We start from the raw sequence: 25,803 nt of genomic DNA, 5'->3' as shown, positions 1-25,803 counted from the left end.
CCAGCTTCTTGTCTAGGATGTAAGGCTGGCCTTTGGCGGCGTTCTTCCCGAAGCCGCCCACCCACGCTTTCAGGGTAGCAAGGGCGACCTCCCTCACACCAGCAGCCTGAAAGAAAAGGTGAGGTGAGCTTCTAATGGCGGAACGGGGTTAACAACAAACTTATGTCTAAGAGTTGTTAGTAAAATGATAAAGAAGCCTATAATCGACTTACCCCCTCCACCAGCTGACTGACTAGGTCGTAGCAGATGGCGCAGGCTTCCGGGTGCCAGACGATCATATCGTTGTACGGCGTGGCACATGGAGCGTGAGACCTGCACTCATCGTGGCCGCAGGGGTCGTACAACGTCGCGTTGCATCCCAGGACCTGACAGTTGGTAGCCTGTAAGTGGAAAGATACATAAGTATCAGGAGAACACTTACAGCCTAACAGTTGCTCCGCTGGTGCCGGAGCGAGAAAGTTAGATTAAACCAGAGCCCCGCCATAATACGTGTGGTAGAAAAAGGTTGGTCCTAGGCTATTGCTCCGCTGGCGGCGGAGACAAGAGATAGAATCCAACCAGGTGTGGTGGTAAAGGAACCACGACGGATAATGGCGGGGATGGTAAACATATGAATAATAAAATTAAAACAAATCATCGTAAAATTAGGGTATATCCTTAAAAATAACAATAATATCAAACCTTTCTCCACCCGTCTACTAGAAGAGTGCCCGGGTAAGAAGCAAGCTCCCTTCCGGTAGCGGGGGGAGAGATGTAAGGATATAGTAGGCAAGCAACCGACCACTAGTAGTGACCACCCCACCCGCTGGCGGAGCCAGTAATCTATAACCAAAGGTGCCCCGGCTGCGACGGAAGGCTCCGTTCGTTATAGAAAGGGAAGGTGGCTGAGCAACTGGGGAAGGGGGGGGGAGGGTCTCGGCGTAACACGGCGGGAGAGAGAGAGGGGGGGGGGGTGGCCTACTCCTCCCCGTCTCAACAACTACCCGCTCGAGACCCGGTACCCTATGAGTGGTCGCCCTATACCCCCGCTGGGAGGAACCCCTGGCCACCTCAGAGAGAGAGGGAGGAAGGCAACTGAGGCTGTCATGACAACCAAGGGGTCCCCCAGCGCCTCCCTATACCTGGTAGGGAGGGAAGGGGAAGGGGAAGGTGCAATGGAACACGTGACCGCAAGTGGCCTAAGCCGCGAGCAACACAACCGTGGGAAGGCCACGTGAACCAGGCTGTACCAATACATGGGACATGCACCTAGGCTAGCCTAACACCCTAAATAGAATAAATTTACATCGTAAAGATGGAAAAGACACTTTTAGTAGAAGAAAAAGAAGCCCAGGAGGAGGCAAACTGTTCCGAGGAACAGAAGCCTACTCGGAGCCAGCGATAGCCGATGAAGAGCAAGAGCGGGATGCTGGGCTGGAACATAGAATAGCCCTAAATACCAAACTAAGAGAAATGGTAAAGGGGCTAACCTAGCTAAAACTCGATGTAAAAAACGATGAACGTAAGATTAACTAAGCCCATAAGTATAAGAACGTCCCAGTATGGAGGACCGGGAATTCTTAACGAGGCAGCATGGCGCCGCCACGAGACAACCGGGAAACCGTATATGACCTATTAGAAGGAAAATACTGGTTCCCGGAAGACAAAAATACAGTAAAACATTACTTATGAGGCACTTAACTTAGCTGTTGCGATGGCAGAACGTTCCATGGTGAATGGTGATAAAATTCCTCGTAAATAGCACAAGCACAAAGAGAATGCGTCTGAACGCTGGCGCTAAAAATTAAGGATGACCGCTAGGGGCGCTGCTGTCCGTGGCGTCCTCTAATAGTAGTAGTAGCGGCCGCATCGCCCGTTGGTATCAGCTCTCTCTTGTGGGGATTCTGATTGGAAGGTCTAATTGGTGAATGTCTCGTGGTAGTGTTCCCACTCGCCCCTTTTGCCATACCGACACTTCTTTTTAAGAGTGAGCGAGTCAGTTTTACTGACATTTTCTTAATTTTGTTTTTCTCTGGTAATTTTAGGTTAATTTTACCTAGAAAGAATGATATTAAGGATCCTTTCATAGGCCGACACGAGCTGAGCCCAGAAAAAATTTTTATAATAAAATAAGATTCTATGTATACTTACCAAGTAGTTACATAGCTATAGTTTATATCCGTCGGTAGCTAGAATACTTGAAATTCGCGAGTACACTATATTGATTGACAATACAATATGTCCTTTTTTTTTATTGGTAGTATTATGCTAACTTATCTCTGTTCTAGCAGCATATCCAAATGAAATAGTGCTTTCAGAGTTTTTCTTATTTAAAAGTTCTCTTATGTAAGTCCTGAAGATAATAGTCATAGTGAGTTAACTGTATTTAAAGAATTATTTTTCAAGTAAACCTTAACTCATTTCATCCTTTTTTTATGTCTTCAGATTCCCCAGTTTTGTTAATGTGAAAATAGTGGATGATGAAGGTCTTAACAAGGTCGTGCCTACTGTTTGGTGGAGTTCAAAAGATGGAACTCTTACAGAAGGTGACAAGCAAGCATATGATAGAGCTTGTAATGTTGTACGCTCAGCAGTTGAAGGTAAGTATTAATGGTTATTCCATACACTTATTTATTTTACTCTCTTGATATTGCTTACAGCTCAGTGATATCATTTACTGTAACGTACAGAGGTAAACTACTTTTATTAAAATCAGTCTTGTATTTTTTTTTGTGTGTGTGCATAGACTGAATCTTGGAGATTATAAGTGTTGCTTCATCTATTTACATAAGAAATAATTGTTGATACTATTATCAACATATACAGAAGAAGAATTTCATAAAGATAAATTGGTCTAATACCTTGTTTATCACATTTTTTCATTTGGATTTTTTAAAATAGTTTTTTTGAAGAAATGTGTGATCAAAGAATTTTTTTTTTTTTTTTTTTTTGGTAAATGAAGATAACACTTACTTCCATTGCAAAAGTTTAATCTCCGTAGGAAATATGTTATGTTGGAAGTTATCAACTTTTAAGGAAAATATGTTGATTGTTTCCAATTAGGGTATTAGAAGCTTGTTTAGCAGATGTAGTTTACCCTCGTTAAACCAGATCCCATTACAGTGGACCCCCGTATTTGCGGACTCACACATTCGCGGATTTCTCTCAGGAACATTTCCACGCATTATTTGCAGTATTTTTCTATGAGAAATATCCTCAAAATCTTTTTTTTTTTTTTTTTTTTTTTTTTTTTTTTTTTTATTTTTTTTTTTTTTTTTTTTTTTTTTTATCAATTTCATCATGAAATGTACTTTTTGTGATAAAACTATTAAAAAAAAAAGGTATAAAAATTTTTAGTGAGTTTTTCTTGAGTTTTAACTAACAAAATAGAAGTTTTTAAGCATTTTTATAGGGGTTCCAACTATTCGTGGGTTCTAACTATTCTCTGGTGGTCTGGTACGCATCCCCCGTAATCAGACAGACACCAGAGAGGGTCAGACAATTAAATTAAAATATGTATGTTCATCCACGATTTTAAAAAATTAGTTCTTCCGCTTGTCCCTTTTATTTTCCAAAGGTAAATGTTTCATTTATATTCTTATTTTTTATGCACACTTCTACATTTATACGGTACTAAACTAAAATGCTTTTAACTTGTAACTGATTTAACTTGTGCACAATACATACAGTTATTACAACACACCATTCTCAGTAAGGGTAGGAAGTTTGGTAGCTAACAGTTTTACCTATCTGCTTCCTGACTACAGTACAGTCCCCAATTATGCGAGAATTTGGTCGATCCACGGCCACGCAGAACTGGAAAAGAGCAGATTTCGATAAACGTACCTTATGGGAATAATTCCATTAGGGCCAAGGCAAATGGCAACTTACCTAGTCAAACTTTTTTTATACTACCCATTTTCAATATTTTCTATGTACTACACTGTAATTTTTTCTAATATGAAATTGTTCTTATGGATAAATAAAACAATAAAAAGGTTTTAGTAACTTGAAAAAGTTTAAAATTACACCCAGGATGATGAAAACTCCCACATGTAAACACTGCCACCATTGGGTGCAAGTGTACTGTACAACACAGTAATTTCATTTAAAAAACCTCATGGGTGTAATTTCTTCTACCTATCCTCTGCCAAAAACCTTCAAACTCCTCTATCTCATCCTCCGTGAAGAGTTCTGCAGAAGGAAGGCTTTGTGAACAATTTGAAGTTTTGAGGACTGGCGGATCATGCGTGTCTTCACTCCCATTAGGCCTAACAAACTTGGTTATGAGCACCTATCTCAGTTTCTTTGCCCGTCACATTCACTTTGTAATCGTTTCCATCTAAGTTTATTCAAAGATAAACAAGAACTGAAGAAAATTCAAAATTTGATATGAAATTACAAATGATAAAAATTCAAAATTCAACATAAAAGGACAGTTTCTTGAAAAGTTTAGATTGAATGATCTCTCTCTCTCTCTCTCTCTCTCTCTCTCTCTCTCTCTCTAACACATCTGCTTCTTGTTAATCATTTATACTAATCTTTTTCATCAAAATATATTTCAACAATAGAAAAAAATAATGATCAAATGCCTAAAGTTAGTCGAAACAAGTTAACCTAAAAAAGAAAAAATTCTTACTTCATGCTGCCAAAATGGAAGTTGCTCTTTACTTCACCTTTAACTTAAGGACAAGCTTTTTGGTTATTAGAAAATAGGTCTTCCTCTTCGACTTCTAGGGAGAGGCATACATGATTCAGATGATCAGAATACACTTTGCAGATCTGAATAATACATATGGTGGTGATGATGATACCGATCATTCATACACTGCTATGACATCACAAATGCAGCTGAGCCTTCCGTCTCAGCTAATGGCTGAGCAGATGCCTTCAGAATACACTTCCAGATCTGAATAACACCTATGGCGATGATGGTGATACCGATCATTCAGAATACACTTTGCAGATCTGAATAATACGTATGGCGATGATAATGATACCAATCATTCAGAATACACTTTGCAGATCTGAATAATACGTATGGCGATGATGATGATACCGATCATTCATACACACTGCGGTATGACGTCACAGATGCGTGAAGCGGAGCTTTCTGTCTTAAATAATGGCTGAGCAGGAAGTCTTGTTCTTGCATTCCCCCCACCCCTTCTCTCAGATACCAGCAAACACACCCCCCCCCCCCCACTTAAAATACTTGAAAAGAAAATAGATTTGATACGTTTGCTGTGCATGACTCGCAGACTTTGAACGGCTTCGTAGATATAGAAAATCTATTTTCATACAATCAACTTACCTGTCAGATATATACATAGCTAAGACTCCGTCGTCCCCGACAGAAATTCAAATTTCGCGCCACTCGCTACAGGTAGGTCAGGTGATCTACCGGCCTGCCCTGGGCGGCAGGACTAGGAACCATCCCCGTTTTCTATCATATTTTCTCTGTCGCCGGTGGTATCAACATTGTTGTTATTACCTCCTGACTTAGATTCATTTTTCAACCTTGATCAACGTTTTTCGGCTTTTTGGTGACGTATTTGGATCGTGTTTTGGCATTCGCTACTGTGGACTGTTTTTGGAATAACTCTTTTGGATTTTTCTCAGTATGTCTGATTCTAATGTGAGTGTGAGAATGTGTGTGAATGTAGGCTGCAGGGTGAGGATACCGAAAGCTTCGGTTGATCCTCACACTGTATGCCGTAAATGTAGGGGGGTTCAGTGTTCTGCTATTAATACTTGTAAGGAATGCGAGGGATTGAAGCAGAAGAGTGGAAGACTTTGACTTCTTATTTGAAGAAGTTAGAGAGGGATAGAGTTAGACGGCTGAAAGGTGTGAGTTCAAGGCCTATTGAGCCTTTCACGGATAATTCTAATCCTACTGATTGTAGATTCTCCCACCCTATATATCTCATTCTCAGAGTGCTTTTTCGGATTCGGCATCGGAAATCGCCAATCTGAAAGCTACTATTAGAGACATGAAGTCCAAGATGGCTGACTCGAAAGGTAAGGCTAGTGATAGTGAGCATTTCAGTGAAGTGAGTTCTCCCAGTGTTGTGGAGGGGGCGTTTGATCGTCCCTGCGACGCTCCCAGGCCTAGACCTCTTCCAAGCTCCCATGCCCAGAGGAGAAGGAAAGTCGAAAGCCTTAAGGAGGTCGTGGGGAATCCCCAACGGTCAGACGTCCCTTCAGCTAGCTCTGCTTCATGGCAAGCGGCTCAAGGGCGCTATAGAAAAAGCGTCTTTCGCGAGTGTTTCTCGTCCTCTCCCTCACCTAAACGAGGGTGGAAGGAGTCGAACTTGTCGAGACCGCTGAAGCGTCATATGAAGCCTGACATAGATTCGAGCCCAGAGCGCTTCTCAGATGACGCTCCGTCTGCTATTAAGAAAGCGAAGGTGGCGTCAGCGTCACCTGACGCTTTCGAGGAAAGTTACCCCTTCATTCTTCTTCCCCGAGTGATGACGAAAGGCGTCATGCACTAGACGTGGGAGAAGCGTCAAGAAAGATAATTATGGCAGTTCAGGAACAACTGTCATCTCTTGTGGGAGTTTTAGCGCCCCGTCGGAAGGACGTGACGCTTCCAATTAAGAAGTCTCGTCCTCTCTCACCTGCTCAAAGAGAAGCGTCAGACAGACGTGACACTGCTAAACGTCTTGCAGAAGCTTCGAGTTCGAGAGCTAGAACGGGGGCTTACGAGAGTTTCGTAAAGCCAGAGAAACGCAAGACGTCTTTCAGAAGTGAAGCGTCATTGAAAGCGGATCTTAGACGTGACGTTCCGTCCAATATTATGACGCCAAGTAGGACGCCTTTAGAGAGCGGAGCGTCTTCTAGGCGCGAAGCGTCATCAAGACGTCAGCAAGAGACGTCAGCCAGGACGCTCGGAGAACGGGAAGCGTCATACAAGGCGTCTTCTAAAGTTCAAGAGAAGCCGGAGCTTGTGACGCCTTCCAAGTCTTTTAGAGCGGGAAAGAGGAAGGAGTATCATTCCCTTAGCCCCTCTCCTATTAGGAGTTTTGTCTCCTCCAGAAGAGGAAAGTTCAGAAAGGAGAACGGAGACTCAGATAGATCCCGAGTTGGAGGAAAACTCGGAGGATGATTATCATGGAAGAGAGGGTCTGTCCAACTATAAGGTTTTGACTACCCTGCTTCTTGAGGAGTATGGAGACGAGTTGACTCCTGCTGCTCCTCCTTCTCCGCGCTCGCTCTTTTCCAGTGCTAAGACGAAGAAGCCTTCGTCTTTTCTAAAAATGAAACCCACCATCTCGATGAAGAGGGCATTACACGCCTTAGACTCATGGATGAAGTCTAAGAAAGACTTAGTCAGGACAGTCTTTTGCATGCCTCCAGCAAGATTAGCTGGGAAAAGAGGCATATGGTATAAGACGGGAGAGAATATGGGTATATCGCTCTCCCTTCTACAACAGAGACAGATTTTTCGACTTTAGTTGACGCTTCACGTCGACAAAGTCTCAATTCAGCACGAATTACGTGGGGTATTTCAGAATTGGATCATCTCCTCAAGGGACTCTTTCATGTATTGGAAGTCTTCAACTTCTTAGATTGGTCCCTTGGGGTGATGTCCAAGAAAGCCCATGATTCGGAAGGAATCGAACCTGAAGCCCTGTTATGCATTTTGTCTTGCATTGACAAAGCGGTACAGGATGGATCTTTTGAAATCTCTTCATTATTTGGAGCAGGTCTTTTAAAGAAAAGGACGGTGTATGGCGCCTTCTTAACAAAGGCAGTCTCGCATGCTCAGAGGGCAGCTCTACTGTATTCGCCTCTTTCTGACTTTTTGTTCCTTCTCAGTTAGTGAAGGACGTCGCTCACTCTTTAACTGAGAAGGCGACTCAGGATCTTCTGACGCAGTCAGCTAGGAAGAAGAAACCTGTTTCTGTTTCTGACAAGAAAGGACCTAGTACATCAATGCAGCCCTTTCGAGGTGGTCCGACCTCCAGACCTCCCGCAAGAAGGAAGGCTCCGGAGAAGAGAGGTAGGTCTGCCTTTCGTCCCTTTAAAAAGGAAAATGAAACATCTCCTCCTCCAAGCACCAGTAGGTGCCAGGCTCCTGGGATTCGTGGAGGCCTGGACACTGATAGACGCAGACGCGTCTTCATTGACTATCATAAGGAAGGGATATCGTATCCCTTTCCTGAACACTCCTCCCCTAACGTCAATACCAAGGGAACTATCAGCCAAGTACAAGGACCCTGTGCTGAGGGATACTCTTCGATCGATGGTGGAACAAATGTGGGACAAGAGAGCGATAGAACTAGTACTGGATCAAAACTCCCCGGGGTTTTACAATCGCCTTTTTCTAGTGGCGAAAGCCTCGGGAGGCTGGAGACCAGTACTGGACGTCAGCTCTCTGAACAAATTTGTTCAGAAGGAGAAATTCTCCATGGAGACTTCTGCTTCAGTCCTAGCGTCATTACGACAAGGAGATTGGATGGTGTCTCTAGATCTCCAGGACGCCTACTTTCACGTCCCGATCCACCCTTCATCGAAGAAGTACCTCCGTTTCATGACGGGGGGAAGATCTTTCAGTTCAGAGCCTTGTGTTTCGGCCTGTCCACAGCTCCTCAGGTCTTCACAAGCCTGATGAAGAATGTGGCGAGATTTCTTCACCTCAAAGGAGTGAATGTCTCTATGTATCTAGACGACTGGCTCATCAGGGCCAGATCGGAGAGACAGTGCTTGGAGGACCTAAAGTTAACTCTGGATTTGATCAAAGCGTTGGGATTGCTTGTGAACCTCGAGAAGTCTCAGCTGACCCCCAGACAAGACCTAGTCTATCTGGGGATTCGGATGGATTCTCGGGGTTTTCGAGTTTTTCCTTCGCAAGAGAGAACCGCAAAAGGTTTGCGGATAATCTCTCTCTTATTAGAGAAGCAACAAACGTCGGCGAGGGAATGGTTGAGCCTTCTGGGGACGCTTTCCTCGCTAGAACAATTCTTCCCTCTAGGAAGACTTCATATACGTCCACTTCAATTCTTCCTCAAGAGGTCTTGGAGCTGGAAAACCGGACAACTGTCGGACGTTTTTCCCATTCCAGTGGAGATAAAGTCACACCTACAGTGGTGGTTGCTACCTCTGGAAGAGAACAAAGGGATCTCTCTAAGAACACAGAACCCAGACCTAGTGTTGTTCTCCGACGCGTCGGAGACAGGTTGGGGAGCGACATTAGGCTCAGAGGAAGTGTCAGGCACCTGGGAACCAGCACAGGTGTCCTGGCACATAAACTGCAAAGAGCTCTTCGCCGTACATCTGGCCTTGAAGAGCCTAGAACCTCTGGTGTCAAACAAGGTAGTGCAAGTAAACGTGGACAACACCACCGCACTTGCCTACATTCGGAAACAGGGAGGGACGCACTCCTCGTTCCTTTACGAGCTGACGAGAGACCTATTACTTTGGACGTCTCACAGGAACATCTCCCTGCTGACAAGGTTCGTACAGGGAGTAAGGAATGTGAGGGCGGACAGGCTCAGCAGGAGGAACCAGGTCCTTCATACAGAATGGACTCTACACGAGGAAGTGTGTCTCGATCTCTGGTCTCTGTGGGGAACTCCTCATGTGGACTCTTCGCAACATTCATTTCAAAAGGCTCCCAGTGTTTTGCTCGGTCGTGGAAGATCCAAGAGCAATTATGTGGTAGACGCCTTCCTGACTAAACTGGTCTCGAGTAGACGTTTATGCTTTTCCCCCATTCAAAATCCTGGGGTTAGTAATGAAAAAGTTTGTGGCGTCAAAGGAGACGAGGATGACGTTAATAGCCCCCTTTTGGCCGGCCCAGGAATGGTTCACGGAGGTGGTAGAGTGGATCGTAGACTTTCCAAGATCCCTACCAAGAAGGACGGATCTTCTCAGACAACCACAACTTCAAGAGGTACCATCAAACCTCCCCGCTCTCGCTCTGACTGCCTTTCGACTATCGAAAGACTTGTCAGAGAGAGAGGCTTTTCTCGCGAAGTGGCAAGCGCGATCGCGAGAGCACGCAGAACCTCCACTACGAAAGTATACCAGTCGAAGTGGGAGGTATTTAGAAGGTGGTGTAGAGCCAAGAAGTTGTCCTCCTCCTCTACCTCTATAGCGGAAATTGCTGATTTCTTGCTATTCCTGAGAGTAAAATCTCATCTAGCCGTATCCACAATAAAGGGATACAGAAGTATGCTCTCGGCTGTATTCAGGAACAGAGGATTAGATCTGGCAAATAACAAAGATCTCCACGATCTCATAAGATCTTTTGAGACTTCAAAGTCTAAGGAACCAGTACCTCCGAACTGGAACCTGGACGTAGTCCTCAAATATCTGTCATCGGATAGATTCGAACCTCCTCATCTGGCATCGTTTAGAGACATAACTAGAAAATGCCTATTCCTTTTATCTTTAGCTACGGCAAAAAGAATTAGTGAATTACAAGCTCTGCAGGATAAAGTAGGATTCAAGGGAGACTCGGCTATTTGCTCGTTTAAGACCTGTTTTTTAGCGAAAAACGAGAATCCCACGAATCCCTGGCCTAAGTCATTCGAAGTCAAAGGAATGTCGAGTCTCGTAGGCAGAGAAGCAGAGAGGTCTCTATGCCCTGTTAGAGCTCTGAAGTTCTACCTTCAGAGAAAGCGTCAGTTGGGAGGCTCTAGACAAGGTCTTTGGTGCGCGGTAAAAGACCCCACAAGACTGATGTCCAAGAATGCTCTGGCGTTCTTTGTAAGAAACGTCATTACGGACGCTCATAAGGTCTGTCCTGACGAACAGTTACAACTACTGAGAGTAAAAGCTCATGAAGTAGAGCGGTTGCGACGTCTCTCTCGTTTTATAAGAATATGTCGCTTAAAAACATCATTGATACGACATACTGGAGATGCAACTCAGTATTTGCATCTCATTACTTGAAAGACGTACGTGTGACGTATGAGAAGTGTTTTTCTCTAGGTCCTATCGTATCGGCAGATACGATTCTGGTACGGGAGCCGACACCAATCTTAAATGTATATACTGTTCTTCTTTTTGGATATGGTCGAGAGTCTCTTCGAACAATGGAGGACTTAGGCTCGCACGGGCGGGCCGTCTATGTTGTTCAGTAAGAGAATTCTTGTCATATCCAATTAGTTGGGTATAATTTTTTTTTGGAAATTATGTATGTGTGCGTAGTGGTTTTTGAGTTACGGTTGTTGTGACGAGTTCGGGGATAACTCGTAACAATCCTTAGTTCTAACATATGGTTAGGATCAGGTGGTCGGGATTGGTTGTGTGCTCCTTCATAAGGTGTATTGTCATATAAGTGGATCAGCACCCATTGACAAAGTCCTTTTAGGCTCTGCCGAGTAAGCGGATAAGACCCATCGGCAGACCCACAAGAACTCTTGGCCATAGATCATATATCTCGCTAAAGTTTCTTGAGGTGATGCAGACTACTGGGCAAACACCCACGAAGTCTACCACCTATCAGGTAGGAACCAAGGTTTTATTTATACCTACAACATATGTTGTTTACCTGTCTATTCCATATAGTAGCTGTCTCTTACCCTCCACCGAAGGGTGCCAATCAGCTATGTATATATCTGACAGGTAAGTTGATTGTATGAAAATGATATTGTTATGTTACAATAAAGTTTCATACATACTTACCTGGAGCAGATATATACAATTAAAGGCCCACCCAGCCTCCCCGCAGGAGACAGGTGGAAGAGAGAAAATATGATAGAAAACGGGGATGGTTCCTAGTCCTGCCGCCCAGGGCAGGCCGGTAGATCACCTGACCTACCTGTAGCGAGTGGCGCGAAATTTGAATTTCTGTCGGGGACGACGGAGTCTTAGCTATGTATATATCTGCCAGGTAAGTATGTATGAAACTTTATTGTAACATAACAATATCATTTTTGAGAACTAGCGACCGCATAAAAAGGGAATCGCACAATCCGATCGCACATATTTCGGGACTGGACTGTATTAGCTACAGTATGATGCTTTGAATGTTTTTAGGAAAGAAAGATATGACAAAGGTAAACTTTATGAAGACAAAAGTCAAGTTACTGAACAGTGAGAGAGACAGAGATAAATTGCCAGTTCCTATGCAGTCTAATTCTATCATCATTTTGATCATCTTTTATATTTCAAGAATTTTGAAGGAAGGAATTCACTCTGAAAGTAGTCCCTGGTTATTGGCGATCCGGTTTTGTGATGTTGTCTATTGCTGCAAAATGCAGATTTCTGATTATCGGTGCCAATAATAGAGTATTGGCACTGATTTATACTAAATGGAGGCCCCATTAACCAGTTATCAGCAAAAAAATCTGGTTATCAGCGCAGATAAGCACCGAAAGTCACTGATTTTTGGTTTTATGTGATGTTAAAAGCTACATATTGTATTAAAAACTTGCACTTATAGACAGAATACAGATAAAACCTGATTGGTTGGCTGGTTGCCATGATGATCTTTCAGCCAGTGACAGCTCTCTACTTCAGTGCTATTTATAGACATTGCGATCACAAAATACGGCCGCAAACTGCTGATGACAACCCTCTCCATGATGAAATGTATTCAGTAGTCTTATCGTTAAAATTCACAAGTTGAATTACGTACAATGATTTTGTTCATGTATATTTTTGCGTTTTACAGAATGTTTTTGTTGCAAACAAAATCTGTTGGTGAACATATGGTCTTAATTGTCCCACTTTTTTATTATTAATGGTCTTAGTGATCTCACATTCATTTGACAGTATATTATTATAAATAATAATAAACTATATTGAACAAATAACTAAAATGAAAAGAACATGATAAAGGAAAACAAAGTTTTTATTGCAGTAGTGATGTTTGACTACCCAATTATGCATTCATATCTTGGCCTAGGCATCTACTATGCTGCTGAGTTCTATCATTTTTATCATGTTTTTTTCTTCATTATCATCTTTCACTATTAGGTTTAACTCAAACATTTCTACATTGGTGTTTTCATTCATACTTTTTATAAAACTAACAAAATACAGTATATTTATAGGTATTTGTACATATGTATAGGTATTGCCAGTAAAACTGGACAATCGGCTAAGACGGACATCTATTAGTCTGTCTTATCTAGGGTCGACTGTAATCTCAGAATTTAATAACCAAGTTTCTTTAATATGACTAGTCCTCTTGTAAGGCAGTGTTACTTTGACATTTTTTAAATGAAATTCTGTTAAATGTTGTTTTTAAATGTAATTTTTTCCCATAACAAATGTGTGGTTGTAACCTCCCTATTTCTGATTTTGTACAGAGGTTGAAAAAATTCAAATAGACATTCTGCGGTTGTTATTGAATGCCAAGGATACTCCCATGTACCAGGATAGCAGCAGGGCCCTCTTCTTAGCAAAATTCAGAACTTTCCTTAAGGAACATGCTCCAGGATCAAGGGTAAGTACATTCTCTCTCTCTCTAAACTGTGCAATTCCAGAAAGACATTGTGGATATAGAAATGGAAAATCATGTTTGACCAACCTTGTCGATTTCATGAACAACATGTTTATTATATATCTGATAGAAGGAGAATTATATCATACTTGATCTGGGTTTTTGGAAGCTTTTGACAGGTTGCCACATATGAGATTTAAATCAAAAGTAATGAGAGTATAAATATTTATGATGTACAGGCACTGTCTGGTTATTGGCGGACTCTGTTAATGGCAATCCTGTTTTATGGGGCTTGTCTAGCGCCATAAAATTGGTGATATATGGCTCCATAATGTGCCGAGTTCTGGTTATCAGCACCATAAGGCACCAATGATAAGTTATGGCACAATAAAAAACCTAACAGAGGTGCCATTAACTGGTTATTGGTGCCATATCGGCGCCATAAGCGGCATAAATCATAAATCACAGAGTTTCAGTTAATGGTGGTTTTCGGTTATCAGCATCCCACCGTGAACGTGTCCCCCCGCTCTCCCAATAAACAGGGCTGCCTGTATAAGTAACAGAAAGTAACAGTTGGATACCGTCTGGTTGGTGTTCTTGAAGGTTTTATGCTGGTTCATATGTTCATTTTATACATAAATGATCTAGATTTAATACAGTATCCAAATAAGCAAGGTTACTGATGTCACAAAAACTGGTGTTAGTCATTAAACCAGTTACCAGAAGACCGGGAGGAAATTAGTGAATACTCATTAATTGGGAGATGCCATTCACCTTGGTAAAATGTAGCATCATTTTTATAGGTCTTAAATAGAAGAATGCCAGATGTGAACTAGTTTGTAAGATAGAATATTATCAACAAGAGAAAACAGTAGGATTTATGATTACTAGCAACTATTAAGGTATGGGTGAAAGTTGAAAAGAAAGCCTCATAAAGTATTGCACTGGAAGATTTATTGCACGAAAAAAAGGGTGTCATTTGTCCTCATTTGGAATGGAGATTGTTCTTCATAAATGGAGAATTATGTTGGTAAAGGAAAGGTAACTGAGGATCTCTCTTTTTATTTTTAGGTGCCTTGGTAAAGGAATGGTAACTGAGGATCTCTTTTTATTTTTAGGTGCCTCCTGCAGGATTTACTCCTCACCCAGTTATTCTCTGCCTTTTCCATCGTCTCTTAAGCATATTCCACGAGTTGTGGGTTTTAGAAAATGGTAAGGCTGATGTCGTCATCCCACCCAGATTGTTTTATGATGGCTCTCTCAATTATTTTGATACTCATCGTTTAGGGGGTTTGGAATCCCATTTGCAAAAAACACTTAATAAAGAGATATTAAAATGTTTACCACGCTCAGACATCGACACTTCTAAGGTGAGTGCTCAGTTGTATTACCATAAATCTATTATTTGATGCAGTCAAGATGATTATGAATTTTCCCAACATTATACGGTGAAATAGACATTGTAAGATAACTGATTAGTATAGAAATGTATACTGCCACTGTATAGTAGGCATAAATAGTTTTATTAATATTTTATGTAAAGATAAGCCACACAGTCTGCAAAGGAAGAAATTAGATAAATGAACCCCCTCATTATGGGACCACCATGACGTGGTGAGGGGCTTTCGAACCTCAGGAATTTCTTCTCAGGTTCAAACCCAAGAATCTCCATGTGACATTATATATTTTGGGTTAATATCTGTGGATTTTTCCACTTTTGTCAAAATTTTCAATATCTAATGAATAAGAAAACATATCATAACTTGGATTGAAGTTAAATCCAAAGCTAAATAGTGGGAAATGTGGTAGATCCATGCAACTATTTTCGGACCTGGTTTTCCAGGTGAAACTATTCTGTGGAGCTGAACCATGGATTCCAGGGGGCCTGATTCTAGGAATAGAATTATTGGCATTCTGTCTGGTTTGCCCATGATGTGGTTAAGATAGGGATAATTGTATTTTGTGTAATACTCTTAGTCCTACCAAGTGAGTATTGCTTACACTTGGGCCATACTAAAAGGATTTTGACATAGGAAAAATCTATTTCTGGGGGAAGACCTGTGTCGCCCGATGAACCCTAACCCTATTAACATTCTCTTCCCACCCTGACTAATCCAAGTTTATAGAACTAATCAGGAATGAAGATGGTGCGTGGGTAGTAGTAGTAGTGGCGAGTGAGGACGGGTGGTGGGATTTCGTTGTAGCGGCTCCCACCAAAGAGAGGGATTTTGAAGGGAATCTTCTAAATGGCAGAAGTCCTGTGGTTTGTGGTAACACAACGCCCCTATACTATACCGACACCCTTTGGGTGATCGCGCTGGGGGTGGTAACCTCAGCATAACTATGTTAGCTTTTTCTCTGGTATATTATAGAGTTTATTTATACTAGAAAAATGAGTTACAGGTCTTCCCCCAGAAATAGATTTTTCCTATGTCAAAATCCTTTTTCTGGTGTCGACCTGTGTCGGCCGATGAAAATATACCAGAGAATGCTATACAAGTTTTTAGTATAAAATTATATGTAAAAACAGGTTAATGATATTCAGAATAAAGAGTTATGAATAGTTTACTATTTAACCTTAACATTATAACTTAAACTACCAACTCAATATTTGTAAGAAACAATTTCTTAATATACCCTTAACCCATAACAGTATTAACTTGTACAATACTGAAATTGTACATATTATTAACCCTTAAACGCCGAAGCGGTAAAAAAAAAAATGTCTCCCGTGTGCCGGAGATGTTTCAGAGTGAGCGTGGAAGCGGAAAAAATATTTTTTTCAAAAAATCATAGCGCGCTTAGTTTTGAAGATTAAGAGTTCATTTTTGGCTCCTTTTTTTGTCATTGCCTGAAGTTTAGTATGCAACCATCAGAAATGAAAAAAATTATCATTATCATATATAAATAATGCGATATATGATAGCGCAAAAACGAAATTTCATATATAATTGTATTCAAATCGCGCTGTGCGCAAAACGGTTAAAGGTAACAAGTTACTTTTTTTTTCGTTGTAATGTACACTAAATTGCGATCATTTTGGTATATAACAAATTGTAAAACGATAAAAGCAACACAGAGAAAATATTATCACAAAATAATGCATGAATTCGTAACGCGCGGACGTAAACACATTTTTTTCAAAAATTCACCATAAATCTAAATATTGTCCTAGAGACTTCCAATTTCTTTCAAAATGAAGACAAATGATTGAATATTACTATACTGTAAGGGTATTAGCTTAAAATTGCAGTTTTCAACCATATCTGACGAGTTAAAGTTGACCGAATGTCGAATTTTTTTTATATATATTTTTTTATATGCAATTATTTCGAAAATAAGAAAAGCTACAACTTTCAAATATTTTTCGTTTTATTCTACATGAAATTGCGCACATTTTCATATATAAAACTCTATGAAATGCCTAATATGAAACGGAGCAAATATTCCGAGAATGGGACTTACGCATTTTGGAGATTTGTGGTGGAGAATCCGCGTGCGGAGGGAAGGAAAGTTTTTTTTTAAATTCACCATAAATTTAAATATTGTGCTAGAGACTTCGAATTTGTTTCACGATGAAGATAAATGACTGAATATTACTAGACTGTAAGAGTTTTATCTTACAATTGCGGTTTTTGACCATTTCGGTAGAGTCAAATTTGACCGAACGTGGTTTTTTTTCTATTTATCGTGATTTATATGCAAATATTTCGAAAATGAGAAAAGCTACAACCTTCAACTATTTTTTGTTGTATTATTCATGAAATTGCGCACATTTTCATATATAAAACTTTATGTAACGGCTAATTTAAAATGGTGCAAACATTACCACAATCGCACGTATGATTTTTTCGGAAGAGTTACCGCGCGGACGTAAAGAAAATGTTATTTTTTTCATAAATTCACCATAAATCAAAATATTGTGCTAGAGACTTCCAATTTGTAGCAAAATGAAGGTAAATGCTTGAATATTACTAGAATATAAGCGTTTTAGCTTACAATTGCGTTTTTCGACCATTTCGGTAGAGTCAAAATTGACCAAAGGTTGAAAATTTGTCACTTATCATTTTTTATATGAAAATATTTCAAAATTTAAAAAAGCTACAACCATGGGTTTTTTTAGTTGTATTGTGTATGAAATTGCGCACATTTTTTTATATAAAACTTTATGTAACGGCTAATTTAAAATGGTGCAAACATTACCACAATCGCATGTATGATTATTTTCGGAAGAGTTACCGCGCGGACGTAAGGAAAAAGTTTTTTCATAAATTCACCATAAATCGAAATATTGTGCTAGAGACTTCTCCAATTAGTTGCAAAATTAAGTTAAATGATTGAATATTACTAAAATATAAGAGTTTTAGCTTACAATTGCATTTTTCGACCATTTCGGTAGAGTCAAAGTTCACCAAAGGTTGAAATTTTGGCACTTATCGTTATTTATATGAAAATATCTCAATCATGAGTATTTTTTTGTTGTATTCTACATAAAAATGCGCACATTTTCATATATAATACTCCATGTAACGGCTAATTTAAAATGGTAAAAAAATTATGTCAAAGTGACAAAATAATTTCCGAGATGTGTCACAGATACTTTTCAGTGCGGCAAGAAAGAAATTCACGCTTGCGCGCCTGCATAACGATTGTAAACAAAACAACACCTTGATCCGTGAACTCCCAGCATCCCCCAAGGCGCGTGATTCAAGAGTTTTTGGCTGGTAGGCCTAAAAGTATTTTTCCGCGAATTTTTAAAAAAACTTTTGTATGTCGACGTAAAATACGTCCAGTCGGCACCCGAGAGACAAAAAATGTTGACGTAAAATACGTCCAGTCGGCGTTTAAGGGTTAACTCATTGGTCACGATTATATGTCATACAGACCAATCAAAGTATTATACTATTTCTATACCAATACTTAATAGCAATAATAATTATATACATATGTGCAATCTTATAACCTAATCCGGCAGCGGGATCAACAACAAGCATCTAGCCCGGTCCGGAAAAAAGTATGGTGGGGAGTGTGAGCGAGTCATGCAGGTAGAAGGGTCATGCAAAGGGAGATAGTCAAAGGAATAGTTCTATTCAAAAGTTTCTAAGGAGAACCGTCAGTCTGTTCTTCGGGAACCACCACAGTACCAGCTGCCACTGCTGAAAATTTTAGGGCCAAGAGTGATTCTCCAGCCAGGCGCAAGGCGCCAGCCAGGCGCCAGGCTTCATCCAGAAGAGATCCATATCAAAGAACGCCCTGGCCTTCTTTGAGACAAGTGTGATCTCCAAAGCACTTGATAAGTGCCTTGATGATTCCTTCAAACAGCTGAGAATTAAAAGCGCATGAAGTGCGAGCTTTTGCGAATTCTTGTTCTTTCCATAAGAATATGTCAATAAAGGACATATTAGCTGTCACATACGGGAGATGCAACTCTGTGTTGACTTCCCATTACCCGAAGGATGTCAAGATAACCTACGAGAGATCCTTCTCTCTTGGTTTATACGTGTCTGCGGATACGTTGCTGGGATAGGGAGCCGATACTGATCCTTAACTAGTCAGTTAAATTTTATTTAACGTCGAGTTCTTTAGGGTTGTTTGAAAGGAGTTTGGGGATAACTCTTTTCAGTTTAAGTACTAACCCTCGTGTTAGGATCAGGTGATCGGGATCGGTGTTGTGCTCCTTAATTATGCCATTAGGCAAGGTGTGTTGTCATGTAAGTGGATAAGACCCCATTGACAAATGCCATCAGGCTCTGTCGAGTAAGTGGATAAGACCCCATCGACAGACCCACAAGAACTCTTAGCCCTAGGTCACATCCTCGCTGAGGCTCTTGAGGGAAAGCAGACTCCTAAGCAGTAGCTATGAAGTCTTCCGCCTAAACAAGTATGAACCAAGGTTTTATTTATTACCTACAACGTATGTTGTTTACCTGTCTATTCAGTAAATAGCTGTCTCTTACCCACCACCAAGGGTGCCAATCAGGTAAGTATATATCTGACAGGGAAGTTGAATGTACAAAAAGGATATTGTTATTGTACAATAAAGTTTTGTACATACTTACCCGGCAGATATATACAATTAAATGGCCCACCCAGCCTCCCCTCAGGAGACAAGTGGAAGAGAAAATCTGATTAGAAAACGGGAATAGTTCCTATTCCTGCCACCCAGCGGCAGGGCGGTAGATTACCTGACCTACCTGTAGCGTGTGCCGCGAAATTCGAATTTCTGTCGGGGACGACGGAGTCTATAGCTAAGTATATATCTGCCAGGTAAGTATGTACAAAACTTTATTGTACAATAACAATATCATATTAGTGTACAAGAAATATTATTACTGTAACGTAAAATGTGGAAGCTTACCTTTCGAGTGAGGCTATCTCCGAAAGTGGCGGCAGAGGAGGAGGAGGACAAACGGCAGATACGTACACTTAACTTTACGAACACAAAAAAAATGTCAGAAAAACAAACTAAACTTTACAAAACACATTAACAAAACTTTAACACATAACTTTACAAAAAAAAAAAAAAAATTTTTTTGTCTTTTTTTTTATTTTTACATTTCTTTTTACTTTTTTATACTTTACGTAATTTCAATTTCTTCACCACCGAATGGATGCCAGTCCATTTACGGAATTTTTCGAACCACCCATGAGAAGCCTTGAACTCTGGGGTTGCTGTTGATGTCCCCTCTCCGCCGTCGTCTTTGGCTTGGGCAATCAAATTGCCGAAAATAGCGCTGGCCTTCTGGCAGATTGCCGTCTCGGTTATCGTATCGCCATCGATTTCTTTGTCCTCGATCCATACAAGAAGCAGCCTTTCCATTTCATTATGCACATGGCTCCTCTTGTTGGACAAAATAGTGACGCCCTTGGAAGGTGTAGCTGCTTTGATGGCTTCCTTCTGCTTAAGGATGGTGCCTATCGTCGACGGATTTCAGCCGTATTCCTTAGCGATCACACTCAACTGCAAGCCAGCTTCATACTTTTTTATTATCTCCATCTTTGTCTCCACAGAAAGCATTCTCTTCTTTCTGTGAACTTCAGCAACTTTCTTGGGACCCATGACTATATATACTGTACGTAATTAAGTTACGTATGCAGTTCGTATACTAATTAGGTTCTCACAACACGATAAAGTAGCACAACGAAATCACTAACGAATTTACGATACTAAACGAAATCGTTGGATCGAACGAATGCTGCATGCGTACGATAAAGCTTCGGGTGCGAAGTGGCCGAGCGAAGGCACGCCACCACGTAAGATGCATGATGGGAGGGATGCTGTCCAATAGGAGAGAAGGATCTCATGGCTTGGCTAGCATCAGGAACCAATGGGAGAGCAGGAGGATGGTGGCGAGTCTAATAGATCTAAGATGGCGGCGCGTGGCGAGAGTTTCAAAATTGTTATCGGGCGAATCTTGGACTTTCAGAAACCTTTCGTATCTTGAAAACTTTTCGTATGTAGAGCAGTAAAATTTTTCGTGTCAGCTTTCGTATCACGAGTTTTTCGTAAGTTGAGCCTTTCGTATCTCGAGGTACCACTGTATTGATTTTCTTAATGCAAGGAATTCACACAACGAGTTAAGGGAATTATTATTGATTTACACCACCCGCGTCAGAGATTATCATGTGTTGAATTCCGTGTTTACTGATGTAGCACTCATAAATATTCCTAGCGCACTCAATTGCGGTGTTTGTTTTTTAGTACTATTAATTGTATATAACGTGCCAAGGCAACTATTAACACTAAGAGGTGTTTATTTCCTCTGTCAGACTCTTAAAACCCTGTTAATCAATCTACGTGAATTCTTTCAAAGGGTTGATTTGGCTCGGGATAGGCCCCTAAACTGACAGGTGTCTTAGTGTGTCCCTTGTTTTCATGACACATGTGACAATTAGTTATGTGATTTTTATATCTGTAAGCATTGTAGGCCAGTAAAATAGGGATTTGGCTTTCTGTGACATAATAGAGAACCCTGGATGACCATGTAATGGATTGGAATGCAACCAGTTTAGGACAATTGGTATAAAAAGATTGGTGCAACTACCTGGTCGTTAGTCACCTGCTGTGTTCCTCGGACCTACATATAATATTACCTTTGATTACATAATTCTGCTACACATACTTTAAATATACTTTTGCTTTAAGATTTCCGTTCGAAGCATTTATTGTTTTGCTTAGCTGCTGACCCTTGCTTTGTTCAGTTTGTAACAGTTCAGTGCTCCAACCCAGGTCTTCAATGTTCACGATCTCTTGGGTTAAGGAATTTTCTTGTTCAGATACGGTCCTAACAATAGGCACGGATGTTTCTATACCTTTTAGTCCAACTAATGGTTCCTTACAGGACTGTGATTAAAGCCTTTGAAAAACTCAGTAAGGGACTTATGGTCAGTAAGGACCTTAACAGGATAGCCGTAGATTATGAACTTAAAATGTACTAGTGAGTTAACGATACCTAGCCCTTTCTCGCCTATTACTGCATATTTACTTTTAGAGGGCTTTAGTTTACGTGAATAAAAATCTATAGGAAAGAACTGTTTATCATATTGCTGAAGTAGTACCCCTCTTAACCCTTGTACCCCTCTTACCCCTTGGTCTGAGGCGACTGTTACAATAAAAAAATTCCTTATTTAAATCAGGGAATTTTAAGATAGGTGAGCTGCATAATTCCAATTTTAAGATATCGAACGCCTATTGATGCTTTTCAGACCATAATAAATCTACACCCTTTTTCGTAAGATCTGTTAAAGGAGCTGCTGTGATTGACGAGTTACATATAAACTTACTATAGTAATACCCACTACAGTGCAAAAGTGCTTTGAAAAACTCGGTAAGGGACTTATGGTCAGTAAGGACCTTAACAGGATAGCCGTAGATTAACTTAAAATGTACTAGTGAGTTAACGATACCTAGCCCTTCCTCGCCTATTACTGCATATTTACTTTTAGAGGGCTTTAGTTTACGTGAATAAAAAGCTATAGGAAAGAACTGTTTATCATATTGCTGAAGTAGTACCCCCTCTTAACCCTTGTACCCCTCTTTCCCCTTGGTCTGAGGCGACTGTTACAATACAAAAAATTCCTTATTTAAATCAGGGAATTTTAAGATAGGTGAGCTGCATAATTCCAATTTTAAGATATCGAACGCCTGTTGATGCTTTTCAGACCATAATAAATCTACTCCCTTTTTCGTAAGATCTGTTAAAGGAGCTGCTGTGATTGACGAGTTACATATAAACTTACGATAGTAATACCCACTACAGCGCAAAAGTGCTGTATCCCCCTTACGGTAATAGGCACCAGAAAGTTACAAATAGCCGACACCTTACCATGGACCACTTTAAGACCTTGACTAGACACATAAAACCTAAATAAACATGTTCGGTTTTTAAAACTCACATTTAGATATTTTACTCTGAGATTATTTTGTCTTAGTCTCTGTAGCACTAGCTGTAGTTTATGCGAATGTACTTCTAAGGTATTAGAAAAGATTACAAGACCAACCATATAGGCATGTAGGATATCCCCTAAAAAGTCTCCAAACACTATATTAATCATTCTGGTGAATGTAATTGGGGCGCAACGTAAGCCAAAGGCATACGTAAAAATTGATAATGTCCCCTGAGTGTGCTGAAGGCGGTGTATGAGGTACACTCACTTAGGTAATGGTATCTGGTGAAAGCCTTTAAGTAAGTCCAAGCTGGTGAAAAATTTATACTGACCTAACAAAGATAAGATATCATCGGTACATGGCACTGGAAATCTATCGGGAATCGTTTCCTCGTTTGAGCGACAGAAATCTACTCAGATACGCCAAGTCCGATCTTTTTTAGGCATGACGTTTAAGGGAAAAATTATATGGGCTATTTGATTTCCTAATGACTCCTATTACTAACATTTTTTCAATTTTGTCATTTATCTCTATTTTTGAAATTTCATTGGGAGTCTATACGAAGGCACGTATATAGCTTTATGTTTGTCCTTCGACCGTATTTTGTGTTCAATGACATCCGTTTTCCCCCAGAGATCACTCGCTAGTGGAGAAACATCCTGGTATTCAGATAAAATATAAAAAAATTTCTGCTTAATCACCTCTGACTTTACTGATTTTACTTTAGATAGAGTATAAGAGGGATTCACCTACAACTGGTTGGGCGTGATTAAATTTAGCAACGGTAAAAAATGCGATATTTATAACTTCCATATCCACGATATATATATTTAGGTTGTGTGGATTACTAGATTGGTATTCGGATGGTTACAGACATCAATATTAACTTGTTGCTGTGAGTCAACAGTGTATAGTGCTTTGTTCGCGGAAACCGTTATATTTCAGAGTGTCAGGAAGGATTAAAATTTCAGATCCCAGCAAAGTCTTTTTACATGCACTAAGACATTCGAGGGTACATGCGTCTTGAGGTTTTGCGTGCAAACTGCGACTGCGAGTGTGGGAGAATTCTGTTGGGTCGCTTGAACCATGTCACGATTTATGAGACTTCCTCTATATAAGTTATTATTTGATTAACTGTCTCTTTTTGTCCAAAACGGATTTTAATATGTTAGAAGGTTTATAGAATTTTCCTTTGATAAACACGCCTTATTTGGCAGGAAGTAGGATAATGTTTTGTATACCCATAGATGGATATCTTACATTTACACTAGATACAGATCAATGTTTTTTATAACTATAAAGGTATCTGTAAGCGTGCGCTTATCCGCCCGTACTGAATCTGAGTTACGCTACGACAATTAACTCGTTATTGCCAATTACTGAAAGCCGTTCTCCGAACTTCTCAATAGGGAAGTTCGAACAACAAACGGTGAGTCCGTAAATGCAGGATATTACGTGGACTAAAGGAATAAAAAACAATGTAAATGGCTGATATTTTAATTTTACAGCATGTACAGTCGGGCGCAATACCCACTACTTATAATAGCTTATTACTATATTAAAACTATGGGAACCTGCTCTGATTACTTGATACGGTCGTGTGATTCATAGGAAAATTCCTTTTTAATTCAAAAAGGTGTTGGCATGAGTGATCCAACATCACTCTCCCCCCTCCACTAGAGTTGCTTATGTGGAATGTGCTTTGCTTTCAACACTGGGAAGATTTAGACTGACCCTGACTGTTTGACTAGATGGCACAGTAACCAAGTTTCCTGAAGCACATTTTGTTTGTTTCTGATTTTTAGCAGAGTTACTGTTTACCTGTTTCTTTTTATGATAATGAGGATTCCTCTCTTTATTGTCATCGGCAAAGTTTTGTGTGTTTTTATCATTATGTTGCTGTTGGTTACGTAAAAAGCAACGAACATAAGAATGACTTGAACTATTATGAATTGAGCGATTACTATTAAAACAAGTTATCCCTACTGTGTTATTATTAACTATATGTGCTTGCTGTGGTTTACTTTCATTCTTTGCTAAAATTTGAAATAGTGAGGGATCCAGGTCAGCGCATTTAGACATGTGTTTCTTAATTTGTTTATATAAATCTATTTCTGTGCTGTTGGGCAATGTCTCCTCACCAAAACACTGTACCAAGGCTTCTTGTAACATAACTGTTATGAATGTTACGTATGTTAGCTTAATGAAATTTTTTACAGACATGTTATTCCTTGCAATCCAGCCGTACTTTTTAAAGTTAAGTTGAGTCATAGAGATTGGTTTTTCTAAGCACATAACTAAAAAAACTCAAGGCTAAAACTGCCATCGGGACCTTGCAAAGGAGCCATTATTGTCCTGACCCGAAATAGTGTTACCTCTAATTTATCCAGATTTGTACGGGTGTTCCACTTGTTTTTGTGTGTTTTCTTATCACTACGGTGCCTAACGACCCTATCCATGCATCTGTATAAATACAGACGTCCACTGCGTAAATGCGTATTCAATGTTTAATATGATTTGTTACGTACAGAATTAATAGAGTGCCCCAAAATGATAAGATTAACACAGAATATATGATTATAATATTTCAGGAGAACCTGTGGAAACAGAAACTCAGAGATAAAAACTCGTAGGAGCAAAGTCCCAATGATGTAGATAATTTCTGTAAAAAGGTAAGATTAAGAATGTCTTGTAACTTCAGCCACAGGAACAACGAAATAAGACCTGCAAAGGAAACACTCAAAGTTACTCCAAATGAATAAAAAAAGATTGTACTTAGCTTGACTTTGTGGCGAGTCGCAGCGTTTCGATAACGACACGGCCTTGGTCCCCCTTCTCTGTTTAGCAGATGTCCCTGGTTCTTAGCTTGCGTTTCCCCCGTGTGCTTTGTTTGTTTGTTGAATGATTTGTGTCCTCTTGCTGGTCCTTGAAGATCTGATGCTGCAGACGCGTCCGGTTTGTTTCTTGAAGTACTGGAAATGCTCAATAAACGATGATACACCTTCTTGGATGATTCTAAATGAGAGACATT

General features: G+C 40.2%; 1 protein-coding gene across 2 annotated transcripts in view; it reads left to right on the top strand.

Moving 5' to 3' along the window:
• Positions 1-25,803, top strand: part of LOC135217984 (E3 ubiquitin-protein ligase RNF123-like) — a 245,262-nt gene that overhangs the window by 93,021 nt on the left and 126,438 nt on the right. For both annotated transcript variants that reach the window (XM_064254111.1, XM_064254112.1), the window contains exons 11-13: positions 2,425-2,579; positions 13,251-13,387; positions 14,503-14,754. In XM_064254111.1, the coding sequence (XP_064110181.1) occupies positions 2,425-2,579; positions 13,251-13,387; positions 14,503-14,754 (544 nt within the window). The remainder of the gene's footprint in view (positions 1-2,424; positions 2,580-13,250; positions 13,388-14,502; positions 14,755-25,803) is intronic.

The sequence above is a fragment of the Macrobrachium nipponense genome, chromosome 9, assembly GCF_015104395.2.
Source record: "Macrobrachium nipponense isolate FS-2020 chromosome 9, ASM1510439v2, whole genome shotgun sequence".
Taxonomy (NCBI): domain Eukaryota; kingdom Metazoa; phylum Arthropoda; class Malacostraca; order Decapoda; family Palaemonidae; genus Macrobrachium; species Macrobrachium nipponense.
Note: the sequence above shows the minus strand (reverse complement) of the source record. Positions and strands in the feature narration are given on the sequence as shown.